The sequence below is a fragment of the Heloderma suspectum genome, chromosome 7 (assembly GCF_057233095.1).
Source record: "Heloderma suspectum isolate Gila_16-S chromosome 7, 16-S_ref, whole genome shotgun sequence".
In the NCBI taxonomy this organism is placed as follows: domain Eukaryota; kingdom Metazoa; phylum Chordata; class Lepidosauria; order Squamata; family Helodermatidae; genus Heloderma; species Heloderma suspectum.
The window spans coordinates 25,315,467-25,331,918 of NC_139464.1; the positions used below are offsets into that span (position 1 = coordinate 25,315,467).

The 16,452-nt window shown below is 42.6% G+C and overlaps 1 protein-coding gene across 3 annotated transcripts in view; it reads right to left on the reverse strand.

Annotated features, from left to right (window-relative positions):
* The window catches only part of WNK1 (WNK lysine deficient protein kinase 1), a 166,821-nt gene that overhangs the window by 65,604 nt on the left and 84,765 nt on the right, over positions 1-16,452 (reverse strand). For all 3 annotated transcript variants that reach the window (XM_084809331.1, XM_084809330.1, XM_084809333.1), the window contains exons 5-7: positions 7,819-7,907; positions 5,127-5,346; positions 2,802-3,138 (exon numbers count right to left, since the gene is read on the reverse strand). In XM_084809331.1, coding sequence (XP_084665457.1) covers positions 2,802-3,138; positions 5,127-5,346; positions 7,819-7,907 — 646 coding nt within the window. The remainder of the gene's footprint in view (positions 1-2,801; positions 3,139-5,126; positions 5,347-7,818; positions 7,908-16,452) is intronic.

Below are 16,452 nucleotides of genomic sequence, written 5' to 3' on the forward strand. Positions count from 1 at the left end.
CCATCCCAGGAAACTGATGAATCCAGATGGCTTTCCAAGGTCACTTGGGGAGCTTTCCTGCTGGTTTAGCTGGTGGTCCTTCTGAGTTCCTAGTCTCTGCTTGGAATTAGTAATTCAGATGGTACCCAAGCCCTCGATACAATCACTCCCAAATGTCCTTAGCCCAATTAGAGAGCAATATAAACTCCCTAGGATATTGGGGAGCTAAGGGTGATGAAACAGGGTCAATGATTAGAGCACAAATGGCAAAAGACTTGTGACAAATATGACCAAGCACAGTTAAGAATCCATCTTCAATTCTATTCTGTGGTAGTGAAGGTGGCAACAGAGATCTCACTTCGCCATCACTGTGTCTGCTCTATGTCTTCCAGTGGAGCTTTTTTGGATGGTGAAGGGGCTTCTTTGTGTGGGCCCTGGGATGCAACAACTTGAACCCTCAAAGACCTGCTGTGATTGATTTGCTGAACATTTTGTAGGCTTGTATCTATTCCAACTTAGACACCATTGATATGACAGAGTTAGAGATGAATGAATAAATAAATAGTAAAAGTATATGATCCCTTTACATTCCCCCCTCCCCCCTGCTAAAACAGAGCTAAGTAGGCTGACTGGAAAGGAAGGGCTTGTCAGTGAGGAGGTGAGCAGGGAAATGAACCTGTTGCCAAGCAGGTTGTGGAGGGCAAGGTCTGGAAAAGCACCCGTGAAACTCTTAGTTGCATGAGTGGTTGTGTTTTCTAACTGCTCTTGCCTCACATCTGTATAACCAGGCTGTATGCCATAACAAACTAGGATTAAGCCACAACAGCAAGATAATGCACGCAGAGATTCAAAAGCTAATTTCAAATCATGATTTCAGACAATGGTTCATTGGCCACAAACCATACTTAGCTGGTCAGGCCAGGTTTGAACATATAAACCACACTTAAGTTAAATAAGCCATGGTTTAGTATTATAGCCAAATGCGACCAGCACCTACTAAAATGCCAGGAACCACTTTGTTAGTAATTCAGATGGTACAACAACAGCATGTTCTCTTCCACAGAAAAATACAGTCTTTGTATCTGGCTAAGTGCTCTTGTGATCAAGATGTGAAGTCACCAGATTAACTCCTCTTTCAGGCACACAACAGGTTATCGCCAAGTTATCCTCAGTCTTAACGCTCCTCCCAGAGAAGCTCAGCCATTCAACACACACCCTGATTGCACCAGACACAGGTAGAAATCTTCCCCAGTGGCTGTAAACTTAAAAGGCACCATCTTAGTTAAACTACAGCATTTGCTCCAATAATGCCTTGCTGTGACATACAGGTGACTTTTCAGTTAGTTTTTCTATAACAAAGTTAGAAGTTGGCTGCTAGGCAGGAAGCAACTTTTAGAAGGCTCACAGACACATACTGTTCATCCTTATCACTCAGATACCTTTAGGGTAATGAGAGCTTTTCTCTATAAATCAAAAAGTTAATAATCTTCTAATCCTGTACACTTTGGGGCAAATAAATGAATGTTATTGGATCATGTCCCCCACTATGGACAGAAGTACCACTGTAAAATTCAATGTTCGTGTTACAGAGAACTTCTTGGACAATTCCAATATATTATCCAGTACATTTTTACTGTAACCTTCTAGATCCCCAATCACTGCTCTGCCTAGAATTTTTACATTTAAATATTTTTAGGCCACCCTTTAGGACATAGATCTCACAAGACAGCTTACAACCATCATATATAATACATTAAAACATCCAATAACTTAAATATAAAACAGCAGACTAAAAACTGTAGGCCAAAACCATTTCATAAAATTGCAGTTTAAACATTTCAGCAAGTTCACAAAAGCCCCACTAAAATCCTTATTCAAGACCATCTGAACCAAATGCATTTAAGACCCATCTGAAGGCCTGTACTATAAGAATCAAATGCATTCAGCTAGAAGGCAGTTCCACAACCAGGGATGAGTACCAATTGCAGCAAGGAAAACAAATCAACTGCCAAACTTGCACCTGCCCACACTCTCACCACAATAATGATGGGCTGTCCTTCCCCTGATGGGGAAACAGAGCGAACAGTTATAAGGACTGATCCAGCTTTTAGCCTCAGAAACCATAGCTCTGTAACACCACTCTCCCTCACCCTCCCAGAAGACTAAGTCAGGGATTGGGGAGAGCACACAACTTCTACAGTGCCACTAGCTGGGGAAAACACATTGCTGAGATTGCTCACTCCATTCAGTGAGCTTGGTGAACACCATACAGTATTTTGGAAGTCTGTTCTACTTCTGTGTTAAGCACTGTCAGTTGTATTCGTAAGCACAGAAAAAGAAATCCCCAGCTGCATTGTTCTCATCCATAGGTTGGGTGGGGGGAGGTTTGGGGGGGTTGTTTTGTCTTTTAAGGGTATCATGTTGAGGTGATTAGCTGCTTGATACAGATGGTGACAATCCTCTAAATAAGCTCTGCCAACTTTTAGTTGTGTCTGGGAGGCATGAAAACATCAGCAACAGTGCTTTGGGTTGTGCTGCAACTACTTCCTGATTGCAAGAGCTGCTTTAAGGTTGAGTGCTCACCTTTGAACATTAGCTGTGATGAGCCAGCAAAGATTGCACCGCATGTGCAAATTCTTCTTCTTTTTCAACAAAAGTGATAATACTGCATTCAACTTATAGTACCACTTCACTGGAATGAAATGTACCAGACGATATGCCATAGCCAACGCTAATCTGAGTTTACCTCCCACTGCCCAAGGGATCACCAAAGTTGTTTTTTTTTAAATGGTGGTCGGGTGGCATGTACAGACAATACTTACATAAGACAGAAATGCTGGGCTGCTGGAATTGCAGCTGTTGATGCTGATCAGCCTCTGGTTCCTCAGGCTCTACTTGTGTAGAAACAGATGTTGAAGTAGTGGAGATGGCACTGATGCCAGTGGCAGGCGTGGCATGTTTTGTTCCTTGCTGGGCAGCACCTGCTTGTTGCTGCTGCTCTATCTGCTGCTTCTGACTGACTTCTTCTTGCTTTCTTTTCTCCTGCTCTTCTCTCACCAACTGACGCTGCTCCCTCTTTCGCTTAATCAAGGACACTCTATCCTTTATAGCTTTGGCCATTGTCTTGTGATCCCCTTCACAGACATACCCAGATTCAACCTGAAAAGTGGATGGTTCACACCATCAGACAATGGTAAAGTTAGGTTTCTACAACTACATATTAAACACAAGAAAATGGAGTTAGGGTGCCAGTTTTTCAGTATTTCCCAGTAAGACATGTTATACTGTTTAAACAAAATTATCTTCTGAAAAAATCTTACTGAAAAAAGAAAATCAAGGCAGTATCCTTCCAAATATACTGAAAGATCCTGTCATAAAGAACAAGACGTCACCTGTAAAACAAAGAAAATCCCCACATGCAGACCAATGGGTGGCCCATATGCAATGGTGTATGAGCAACTAAATCAGCATACCCATTGAACAGTGTAGTCATCGTCAACAGCTATCAGTTCTGGAGCTATTAGTAACCCCCTAATAGATGACTGGTAGCATCAAAGATGGCTGCCCCAACCATCTGTTCAGAAGTACACACATGGACTCAATCCAGCATGGAGAACCACACTCTGAGCATTTGATGAGGGATCTTTTACCCAGTGCAGCATACTCTTGCATACATGGCAGTGATCTAGCAAGTGGATCTGCAGACAGGGAGTATACACATGTTGAACTCTTAAATGACCTGGGACCAGGTTATATAAAGGACTACCTACACCTGCACAGCCAATAAAATCACCTATGGAGGCCCTGCTCAAGGGCCCGCTAGTATGGTCCATAAGGCTGGTGAGCCCATTCTGTGGTGGCCCCATCTTTATGGAATGTCCTTCTGAGGGAATATGTCTGGCTCCCTCTCTTACTATTTTTAAACAGGCCTTAAAGACCTGAATGTTTCAGTCTCCTTTTAATTGAATATTGATGCTAGTCTTCTTTTTATAAACTGGAATTTTAAGTGCTAATATTTTTACTGAAGTGAAAGCTTTATGCTGTCTTAAGTTAATTACATTTCTATTTTTATACTTTCTACATTGTAAATTGCCTTGAGAAGACTTTGCCTTGAAATGTCATATAAACTAACACTGGGGATCTAACAACATCTGCCCCCCTCTCTTAACTGAAGAGAAGCTTGATGCAAAATCCTAACTACATTTAAATTTTTATCCTCCAAGGTAAAAAGTACAAAGTATGTTGGAAAGTGAGCAGATATGATGGAAGTGTTCTAAAATTTAGAACTTTTTGAAACAAGTGTTACAGTACTATTAAACTGACAATTGGATAGGAGTTGTTGAATTCCCTTTAGTAATCCTTCTGGGATATCATGTTTTGACATGCATCCATCGTACCTAAAGTAACTAGATAGACTATTAATGCTTCTAGAAAGCTCAAAGTGTACTGATAATTCTTTAGTCAAGAAAACTATGGGATTTAGCTATTACTGAAAAAATGTTTTTTTCCAGTGTACAGAAGGCAGATACAGCCCTTAATTTATGGACACAATATGGGTCTACTTAATGGTTCTGCCAATCCTTAAAGTAATTTTGCCTATCAAAAGTAATAAACCCTGATTAGAAAATGCTAAAGTTTGACACCATTTTACTTTGGGGCACATACTACAAGGGCTTGTGTGCACTCACAACTGTACTTCTGCACCTACTCCTCCAATACAGCAGCTCCTGCCATTGAAATCGCAGGCTTTTGCACAGTATGCAAGGGAAGTGGTTGGGGTAGGAGGAACAAAGTCAAAGCTACCTCTGCAGCAATGCTCAAGTTACAGAAGGGGAAGTGGGGGTCCAGCCCTCTTGCTTTTTGTGACTGCCCCTCCCCAGCTAATGTGTTTAGAAGGCCATAGGGGCAGGCATAATTTAGCTAAAATTGGGAAGAGGTAGAGGATGGGGCTGGTGGGTTTCATTAAGAGCTTCTGTACCTTCCCCCACATAATTCAATCAATGCCCTGCAACTCTATGTATCACAGCCTCTTTTCAAAGTGTTCATTTTTATGTCAGTAATCAAACTGCAAATAGGTCAAACAGCCTCTAAACCTCAGTTATTCAAGCGCTACACCTAGACAATCATCTAATCTCCTCATGACCTACCATTTCCTGTGCTACATCCTCTGGGACATCTCTCTCCAAGTCAAAAGAAAATTCTATCGCTTCATTGTCCTTGTATTTGCCCTTAAGTTTTTTAATGTCTTCAATTCGTAACCAGAGCTTAATAGCAATTTTCTCTCCATCATCTTCTTCTGCTAGCTCTACCCGCACACCAGTCTCTTCCTGGAAGAATGCATGATTCAGAAGGTCCTTGATAGCATACCTGAACGTAAGAGAAAGGAAAGAACAAAAGAGGGATGGAAAAAAAACAGAAGTAATGTTAAGCTTTCACCTAGGAGCACAGTACACAAAGCTATTCCCCCATTTTCCAACTGATCTGCACATATTCCATTTAAGAATTATATCTTGTTCCAAGACACACTGCATCAATGCCACTTAAAAAAAAAAGTAATAGTAGATGTTTGACTTTGGATATTTTGGAATACATACCTCTTTTCAAGATGTTTGTGCAGGTATGAACAGGGGCCTAGATTAACACACTCAATACCAGAGATTCTGCAACAAGTTGCATAGTTCTTGAAGTATGCAAATCATTTACATTTAGCTGGACATATAGTTTTTTCTGAATTGCTCTTGCCACATGCACCACTGTGGCCAAGCTATCCTTGTCCAGGAGAGGCCATAGCTGGTGAACCAGGGCACTCCAAGCTGCCATGACCACTTGGGACTCCAGTGACAATGAAGGATCTAGGAGTACCACCAGACTACAAACCTGATCTTTCAAAGGGAATGGAACCCCACCGAGAACAGGCAATAAGACTATCTCCCAGACTCGGGAACCACTCAGCTTCCCTCTTGCCAGGACTGAGCTTCAGTTAATTGGCCTTCATCCAGCCCATTACTGAGTCTAGGACTTGCACAGCCTCACCTGATTCAGATGTCACCGGGAGTCAGAGCTCTGTGTCATCAGCACGCTGATGGCATTTGGCTCCAAATCCCCTAATGACTGCTCCAAGCAGCTTCATATAGATGTTGAACAACACCAGGGACAAGATGATACTCTGCAAAAGCCCTGAGGAACCCTCAATTAGCAAAGGGCCAAGGAATGGTCATCCAACATTACTCTCTGATATCAACCCTGCAGGAAAGACCAGAACCACTGTAACACAGTGCCTCCAATGTTCAACCCACAGAGTTGATCCAGGAGGTTACCATGGATGATGATATCAAAAGCCAATGGGAGATCCAGCAGAATTGGCAGGGTCACACTCCCCGTCCCTCGACCAATAAAGGTAATCCATCAGGGCAGCCAAGGCTGATTCAGTCCTGCAACCAGGTTGAAACCCAGACTGGAATTGGTCTAGATAATCAGCATCCTCCCAGAGTGCTTGCAGTTGCTCTGCCGTACACTCTCAAGTACCTTCAAAAAGAGGGTATTTGAGACTGAGCGGTAGTTGTCAGATAGCACTGTGTCCAGAGTGGATTTCCTCAAGAGTGGTCACACCACTGCCTCCTTAAGGAGAGCAGGAACCACCCCTTCATGCAAAGAATGTATTTACCACTCCCTGGACCCACCCAGTCATATTCCCTTGGCTATCTTTTATTACCCAGCAAAGACAAGGATAAAGAGGGCACATGGTCGGTCACACTGCTGTAAGAATCTTGTCCATGTTATCAGGCCACAGCACCTGAAACTGATCCCACAAAATTGGGCAGATGGTGGCGTAGGACACTTCAACTGGAGCTGTGCTAACAACAGCATCAAGCTCATTGCAGAGACAAGCGATTTTGTCCTCAAAATGTGATGCCAAAAGGTCACAGTGGGTTCTTGAAGGACCAGGGATCCATTCACTTAGGGAGAGAGTTAACAACCCCTGGACCACCCAGAAGAGCTCCTCTGGATGGCTACTTGAGGACACAATGGAGGCAGCGAAGTACGCCTTCTTTGTAGCCTGCACCACCACACAACAGGCACAATTATGTGCTCTAGAACACGATCAGTTGTCTTCACTTCGAGTCTTAGGCCATTTGGGCTCTAGCTGATGTCCAGCCTGTTTCATTGATCACAGCTTCCCAATATACCAAGGAGCAGAACAGGCTCTACAGCACTAGATAGGGCACTCAGATGCAATCGAGCCGATGGCCCTCCGCATCTCACTGTTCCACAATGAAACTAGGGCCTCAGCTGGATCACCAGATCTCTCCACTGGAAAATCCCCAAGAGCATTCAGAAATCCATTGGATTCCATCCGTCTCCTGGGGCAGGCCATTCAAATGGGTCCCCTCATCCCTGTAGGAGGGAAGTAACACTGAATTCAAATCTCACCAGGAAACAGTCTGACCACCCCACCCCACCTCACCCCCATTTTCAGACTACTCATCTCACAGCTTGGAGCAAAGACCAAATCAAGGGTATATCCTGCTTCATGTGTCGGGCCATGCATTGGTTCAGTTGTCTCAAAATGAGACAACCCCATGGTTTGTTTTGGGGGGAGGGGGTAATTTTGTTGCTACTGTTGTTATATAATTGGGAGTCAGAAATTCTTGCCAATTTCTAGGTGCAGATCACCTAGAGATCTACCAGTAGACTGAGATCTACCTTCTGCCCACCCCTGACATAGTTGACCATTCAGAAATAACACGCTACACTACGTTATACTACAGAATACCTAAACGGTTTTAAATCAGAACTGCTCCACTTCTACTGCCTAGCTCAAGTGGAACAAATATTTACCTTTCATCTTTGTTTTGCCGGATACATCCTTCAATAATTTCCTTTACTTCAGGAATCGCTACTTTATCAAAGCTGGCTGGCTTGACCCCCTGAAAACACAGAAGCAGCAATGGAGAAATATGATAACAACAACAAAAACCCTATTTGCACCTCTGATGAAGTGTATCATAATAAATGGTGACATTCAGTTATAGCAAGACAGTTCCAAGTCACGTGATCAGTTAGCTTTGTTCTTTATGTACAGGAGATTCAAGGGTGATTTCACTCATGATTTCTCTCTCCAACTCACTAGCAAAGCAATTCTTTTCTTTTCAATAGCCAACAGATGAGCAATTTGTTCAGCCTCACTGACTTTACACATTCTACCATTTTCTTAGCTGAAATAGTTACAGTCAAGTGTGCAAAACCTGGACAAGCACTTAAAAGTAATAAATGTATGAACTTATGATCCTAATACTGAAAAAATAAGCTTATTCCTTCCTTGAACTTGCATTTTTGCCACTGCATTTTTAAATGTTGCTGCAACCCAGAGGACTAGAAACCAATTTTTAACCTTCCTACACCGTTTGTTTTGACAGAAGCAATCTGCTACTGTGATCCAATCGATCTCTTTAAAGACCTAGCTGGAGTTACAGATATGAACTATTTCAAAATTACTCCAGATTAACATTAAAAATAGATTTTATTGGTATAGCATTCCAAAAGTGTAGTCCAACACTAACTACTGAGGTACACTGGACCCCATAAGGTCAACTTTGTAACAAAAAAAGCACATAGAACAGTGAGCATCTATTTTGCTAATGGCAAAAACACTTGGGGCATGTGACTGAGGAAAATATACAAGCCATCAATTAGGAAATCCTCAATGGGCTACTGGGGAGCCCTGGAGGACAAAATAGAAGAAAAAGCAAAACAAAAATTTTAAAAAGCCAAGATGAAATAGTGAACTCACAATAAATAATGAATGGAAGGGATCCAATGTATCCAAATAGCCCCATACATTACACACACCCCACACACAAAAGAATATTACAAATAAGACATCAGTATGGCAAATTTGCACTGTTGTTGTTGTTGTTTATTCGTTCAGTCGCTTCCGACTCTTCGTGATTTCATGGACCAGCCCAGGCCAGAGCTTCCTATCGGCCGTCACCACCCCCAACTCCCCCAAGGTCGAGTCCGTCACCTCCAGAATATCTCCATCCATCTTGCCCTTGGTCGGCCCCTCTTCCTTTTGCCTTCCACTTTCCCTAGCATCAGCATCTTCTCCAGGGTAGCCTGTCTTCTCATTATGGGGCCAAAGTACTTCAGTTTTGCCTTTAATAAATTTGCACTATGTTGGTTTTATTTTGTGAAATGCCCAGAGAGCTTTGGCTATTGGGCAGTACAGAGATGTAATTAATTAATTAACTCCTGTGCCAAAATAAAGCCAACAGAGAAGAACTGACCCCCTACAGTAAGAATTCCTCTGGAGGTCAGACAGACCAGTGCAGTACTTCGTAATGGGGTATGTTTGTTTGTTTGTTTACACAGGGGAAATTTACACACAGGAAAAAAGATCTACTCCAGTGCACTTAAAGTGGTATAACCCATAAAAATGAATGGACCCTGATTAACTTAGACATTAGTAGTTTACCAGCTCATGATATTGGGATGATATTACTGCACCAGTTGCCAATTGCTTTCTGGGCTGAATTCAAGGTGTTGGTTTTAACCTTTAAAGCCCTAAACAGCTTAGGGCCTGACTATCTAACGGACCAGTTCTGGTCACCACACCTAAAAAGGATATTGTAGAGCTAGAAAAAGTGTAGAAAGGGGCAAGTAAACTGATCAAGGGGCTGAAGTAACTCCCCTATGAGGAAACATTATAACATCTGTTTAGCTTAGAGGAAAGACAAATGAGGGGAGACATGATAGAGATGTACAAAATTATGCAGGTGTAGAGAAAGTGCATAGGAGACATTTTCTCCCTCTCATAGTACTAGAACCCAGGGTCAGGACACATAAAAGGAAGTACTTCTTCACACAGCACATAGTTAAACTATGGAATTTATCACAAGATGTACCACAAGATGTAGTGACAGCCACCCATTTGGATAGTTTTAAAGGGGGATTAGAGGAATTCATGGAGGATAAGGCTATCAATGGCTACTAGTCCTGAAGGCTATATGCTACCTCCAGTATGAGTGGCAGTATGCCTACATACACTAGTTGCTGGGGAACAGGAGCGAGAGGGTGCTTTTGCATTCACGTCACAGGCAGCTGGTTTTATTTATTTATTTATTTATTTATTTATTTATTTATTTATTTATTTCTATACCGCCCAATAGCCGAAGCTCTCTGGGTGGTTCACAAAAACTAAAACCAAACAACACACAATAAAACAATTTAAAATATATAGAACATTAAAACCACAATATAACAATACAACCACAATAAAACCTAGCAGCAGTACAGGAATTTAAAATACAGATTAAAAACAGCAAAGATAAAAATTTAGAAAGCTAAAATGCCTGGGAAAATAAAAAGGTCTTCACCTGGCGCCGAAAGGAGTACAATGTAGGCGCCAGGCGAACCTCACTAGGGAGCTCATTCCAGAGCCGGGGTGCCACAACAGAAAAAGCCCTCCTCCTAGTAGCCACCCGCCTCACTTCCTTTGGCAGGGGCTCACGGAGAAGGGCTGCTGATGATGATCTTAAGGTCCGGGCAGGCACATATGGGAGGAGGCGATCCTTCAGGTAACCTGGCCCCAAGCCGTTAAGGGCTTTGAATGTTAACACCAGCACTTTGAATCGGGCCCGGAAATGGACCAGCAGCCAGTGCAGCTGGAAAAGTACTGGCATAATATGAGCTCGCAGGCCAGTCCCTGTTAACAATCTTGCTGCCCTATTTTGGACCAGCTGAAGTTTCCGGACCGTTTTCAAAGGCAGCCCCACGTATAACGCATTGCAGTAATCCAGACGAGAAGTTATCAGAGCATGGATAACTGTAGCTAGGCTATCTCTGTCCAGATAAGGGCGTAGTTGGTATACCAGCCTAAGCTGATAAAAAGTGCTCCGTGCCACTGAGTTCACCTGTGCCTCAAGTGACAGTTCTGGATCCAAGAGCACCCCTAAACTACGAACCTGATCCTTTAGGGGGAGTGCAACCCCCTCCAGAACAGGTTGATTATCACCTAGCCGGGCAGACGAACCACCCACTAACAGTACCTCCGTCTTGTCTGGATTGAGTTTCAGTTTATTGGCCCTCATCCAGTCCATTACCGTGCCCAGGCACTGGTTCAGAACAGCCACTGCCTCACCTGGTTTTGATGAGAAAGAGAGGTAGAGCTGGGTGTCATCCGCATATTGATGGCACCTCAGCCCACACCTCCGGATAACCTCCCCCAGCGGTTTCATGTAGATGTTAAACAGCATGGGGGATAGAATAGAGCCCTGTGGAACCCCATGGCACAATTGCCATGGCACAGAGCAATAATCCCCCAGCACCACCTTCTGGAATCGGCCATCCAAGTAGGAGCGGAACCACTGTAGTGCAGTGCCTCCAACTCCCAACCCAGACAACCTATCCAGAAGGATACCATGGTCGATGGTATCGAAAGCCGCTGAGAGGTCCAGGAGAATCAACAGGGTCGCACTCCCCCTGTCCCTCTCCCGGCAGAGGTCATCCCACAGGGCGACCAAGGCAGTTTCCGTTCCAAAACCAGGCCTGAAGCCCGATTGAAATGGATCTAGATAATCCGTTTCATTCAAGAGTGCCTGGAGCTGTCCTACAACCACCCGCTCAAGCACCTTGCCCAGGAAGGGGATGTTGGCCACTGGCCTATAATTGTTAACATCCTCTGGGTCCAGGTTAGGCTTTTTCAGGAGTGGTCTAATTACTGCCTCTTTTAAAGCGGCAGGCACCACTCCCTCTCTCAAGGAGGAATTTACAACCTCCTGGACCCAGCCGGACAACCCCTCCTTGTTTGATTTAATAAGCCATGAAGGGCAAGGGTCAAGCACACAAGTGGTCGATCGGACTTGGCCAAGCACCTTGTCCGCATCCTCAGGCCTCAGTAACTGAAACTCATCCAATAAAACTGGACCAGACGGTGCTCTGAACGCCTCTACCAATGGAACTGCATTAATCGTGGTGTCCAATTCATGACGAATCTGAGCGACTTTATCCTCAAAGTGCCGCGCAAACCCGTCACAGCGTGCTACCGAGGGTTCCACCGTCTCTCTCCCTGGCCCAGAATGTAACAGGCCGCGAACCACTCGGAAAAGCTCCGCCGGGCGACACTGTATGAACAAAATGTTGTACAAGATGGACCTTTGGTCTGATCCAACATGACTCTTATGTTCTTACCACCTTTCTCATTATGAACCCACCCACGTATCAAGGTCTGCAGGAGAGGCCCTTTTGAAGGCACCACTACCCACAGAGGCCCATTTGTCAGGCATGCATGAAAGGCTTTCTCTAGGGCTGCTCCCAACCTATGGTCTCCACTCCCCTCAATAACTACAATTGGCTTCCACTTTCCTCATTTTTAGAAACATCTTTTTAACTTATGTAGTTTTAATATTCTGTGTTAATTTTTAAAATTTTTATTGCTTTAAGATTTTGTTTTAATTGCTGTGAAATTAAAGCCTTGATGGCTTTTTAGTGTATATAGAAGAAGACGACGACGACAACGAAGAAGAAGAAGAAACAGCAACTCCACAGGACAACCGACCCCATAGTTGTTGAGTAGGATGTCGAGTATGAAGTGATTCAGGTTTGCTAAAAAATGTTTTACCAAAGAAGTGGTTTGCAATTTTTCCAGATTCAGGACTTATCCTTAATATCAATCGACAAAATGGGATCCAATTTTAGGGTTGTTGGGTTTTTTGGCTTATATACTGCTGCTTTTATTATATCCATCTCTATCCTCTCTCTTCCTTTGCTTTCTCATTCTCCTTCTGTCAGTGACCTGGTTCAGATGTAATGCTAAAATAGCTTAAAATACACAAGCCTGCTCTTCACTCCAGCACATCTGCTTCCATTTTAAACTAAGCTCAGTGTGTCCTTCTGTTTGAACCTGAAACTTTGGCTAGTTTAAGCTATGATTTATCCTAACAAGCCAGGATCATGGTTCCTGATCCTGGCTTCTTCAGTTTAAACTATTAAACGATAGTTTAAACTAACTTCATCTCTGGGTTTGGACAAAAAGGACAAATTGTGGGTAGTTTAAAATGGAAGCAGATGCTTCCCATCTCCTCCTTCTGATTGCATCTGAGAAGGAGGGAGCACAACCCCAAGGCTCATGGTTTTATGTCCAACACACATACACACACAGCATCTTTCCTTTTCAAAAGATGGTTGTGCTGCACCATCCCCCAAACTCATCAGTTGGACCAACACTTTAGACCATACAGAACATTTAGGTTTCAGAAAAGCATAGTAACTCTTGAACAAAGTATTCCCTCTCTGCATCTCCATCAAGAGTAGCTAGGTGTGTAAGTTAACAGTCCCAAAAGACTGCTGCTTCTTAGAAAGTTTCCAGCACACTTCTTAAATAAAGAAAGACTGCCATTAACTCACTGGGCAGGTTCACATGTAACAAGAAGCCACTGTGGAGGAATTTCCCTATGGAGGAGTTTAGTTGCCATGACTGCTACCATTTTGAATATTCAAGTCACAGCGAGAGCATACCGCAGCTTGTTGTTATGTGCAAACCTGGTGAGGGTGGGTTGTTGGGGTGTCTGACAAGCCACCCGCAACCCTAAAACAGCCCATGGGTTCTCAGTAGCTTGTCAAGTACCCCAACAACCCACCTTTGCTAGGTTCGCATGCAACAAGCTATGGTGCACCCCCGCTACAGCTTCAATATTCAAAATGGCAGCCACCACAGCAACAAAAAACCCCATAGGAAAATTCCCTCATGGTGGCTTCTTGTTACGTGTGAACCCAGTCTCTAAATAGCTTCTGCTTACGATTCCGTTTAATAAATTTCACTTAGTAGGCTATCTCTAACAGTAGGACTCTTTACCCTCTCCAAGGATACATTTTAGGTTTATCAGCTACTTACAACAATATACCCATACTTCACATGAGTGAGCAGTCACTCATAGCAAAATAAAGATTATGCCCAAAACACAGTGTTAAATGTCAAATATCTGTATATGAACACCTATAACCTCACCTTGATACTCCATATCCAAGATACCAACACACAAAGAAGCAACTTCTTCATTGACATGGTGCAAAACATTTCACTGAGGCAGGAGAAAGGGGGGGTCATATCAATAGATGTAACAGAATGGGATAGTATATTGCAAGCTAAAGTGTATGTTTACTGTAGGACCATGTGTATGTTTAACTCTTACATGATTAATATTTGATAAGGCCAGAATTACATTCACATGAGGTATAATTTATATGTTCTCTCTGACCTAGGCTCTACTTTACTTTGTAAATAAGCTTTTGTCCCAGAACATTTCCTAAACGAGCATGTATTTACAGAGGATTTAAATCCCTGTCCAAATTAGCACTTTGAGCAGTAAAATTATCTGGGTAGCAACAACCAACTTGGAATTTGGGGAACAATGCAAAAGATTAAAAACCTGTTGATATTATGAACTACAATTCAGTACAAGCTACTGTCTGACTGGGATTTCAAGACACATTTAATCACCATTTTGCCCTATTAAATTTACTTTTACAAGGGCACTTTTAATATCTTATCAGCAAAGGCCACAGGTCCCTGATAAATTGCTTCTACTCTTTTAGGAATACAAGTTTCAGTGAAAAGCACCCATGTTAATTGCATTACAGAAATAAACCCTGTTTCCCAGTTGCTCAGAAGGATCAGACATTTAGGTGGTGGATGGTGGGGAAGCAAATAAAGCTTACTCCTATCCAACTGCAACAGCATAAAGGGATTGATCACAGCAGCAAAAGTCATCTCTAAATACAAACAGAAGTGAACTCACAATCCAGACTGAAAACTCCTGGTCTTGTGCTTATGTTATTATGTAAAGCACCCTATACCCTGATGGCACACTACATAAATAAAGGTCCACATGCAACAATAACAAACCTGATCTTTAAAATCTTGATCAAATGAGTTAACTGATTAGATCTGCATAAATTTGCATATTACTAAAACAGTGATGAAGAAAACACATGCTTACCTTGTTTTTAGATGGTGAATATATATGTTGCAGCAGGCCCCATCTTAAGTAAAGGACAAATTCCCATTCCAAAATGGTGCCTGTTTTCTTCAGTTTTTATAAGTACTTAAAATAATTAACTTTTCCCCATTTTTAAATGTTAAGGGATTTAAGCCCTTTTTAACTAAAGAGGCATCCCCAGACTTCTTTTATATGTGACATCTGAGGTTTTAAATCCGTGGCTCAAAGATCTATCTTTTTAACTCAGTCTTTCCATTTAATACGTTTTGCACTCTACAATACTAGTGTCAATAATATACATTATTAATTGGACTGGATTCAAAGGCTTCCTTCTTCCAATGGCTTTTTCCATCAGAGGAAAGCAATCTTTGGGTCCAACCCTATGGATTGGAGCTAGGGAATCACATGTGGAATGCAACTTTGCCACCCTCCTCCCATTGGCAGTTCCCCAAAAAGCACCTTCCAAGGGTGGGGGATCCTCCTGAATGGGATGGGGGCTGAAGGGGGGGATTCCCCAAAATCAGAAGGATGCACTTCCTGTTTGTGGGAAGGGCTGCCACTTGATTTTCATTAATCTCTCCCTTCCCTCTCAGTACCCCACACCACAGCTCACCCCATTCAGGAGGATCCCCCAACCTTTGGAAGATGCTGGGGGGGCCAGGGACTGCCATGTGGAGGACCATAGTGTCACATTCTGCCAGCCCCTTTCCACATACATTTCTCTGGATCAAATCCATTGATTTAAATCAAATAATGCAAATGCTTTATTCAGTTTCTCAATGCCATTCAAGCATTAACATATACAAAGATAAAAAACAAACAAAACAGATGACCAGAGAAGTGTACTGGCTGAGAGGTAGAACTATAATTCTGTGTAATCTTTAGTTAAAATCTTGCTTCTGCCCTGAACTCACTAGGTGGCCTCAGGCAAGTCACTCTCTCAGCTTCAACTCCATCCATTCCCCCTGCCCCCAAATCAGCAATATGGGATTAATTATACTGGCTTACCTTTCAGGGTTTGTGTAAGGATTATTGGTGTAAAATGTGAAGCACTTTGAACACATGAAAGCACTATACAAATTCCAAGTATTATATTTTACAAATGCACCAATTAAAACAGCTAGTTAAAAACTAAAGCCACCACAGGTAGTTTTCATGCAACAGGACAGAGGAAATCCTAAGTGAATCAGACCTTCCATTCTCAACTGGTTTCCAAGTACATGAAGTAAGAGTCCAGCAATGGAACACTGACTTATTACAATACTTCCTCTCTAAAGACAATCCCCCAGATTGCATATTTGCTGCCTTTGCTCAGTTTTTCAGACGTTCCTGCTGCTATTATGTGTCACTTTTAAAAACTATAGTCTGCTCTGTCAGTTACATGCATTTTGCTAGATCAAACATTTTTTAAACCATGTAATACTCAAATAGAGTATTGCTCTCTGGGCCAATTCTCATCTTTCACATTGCTCAAATG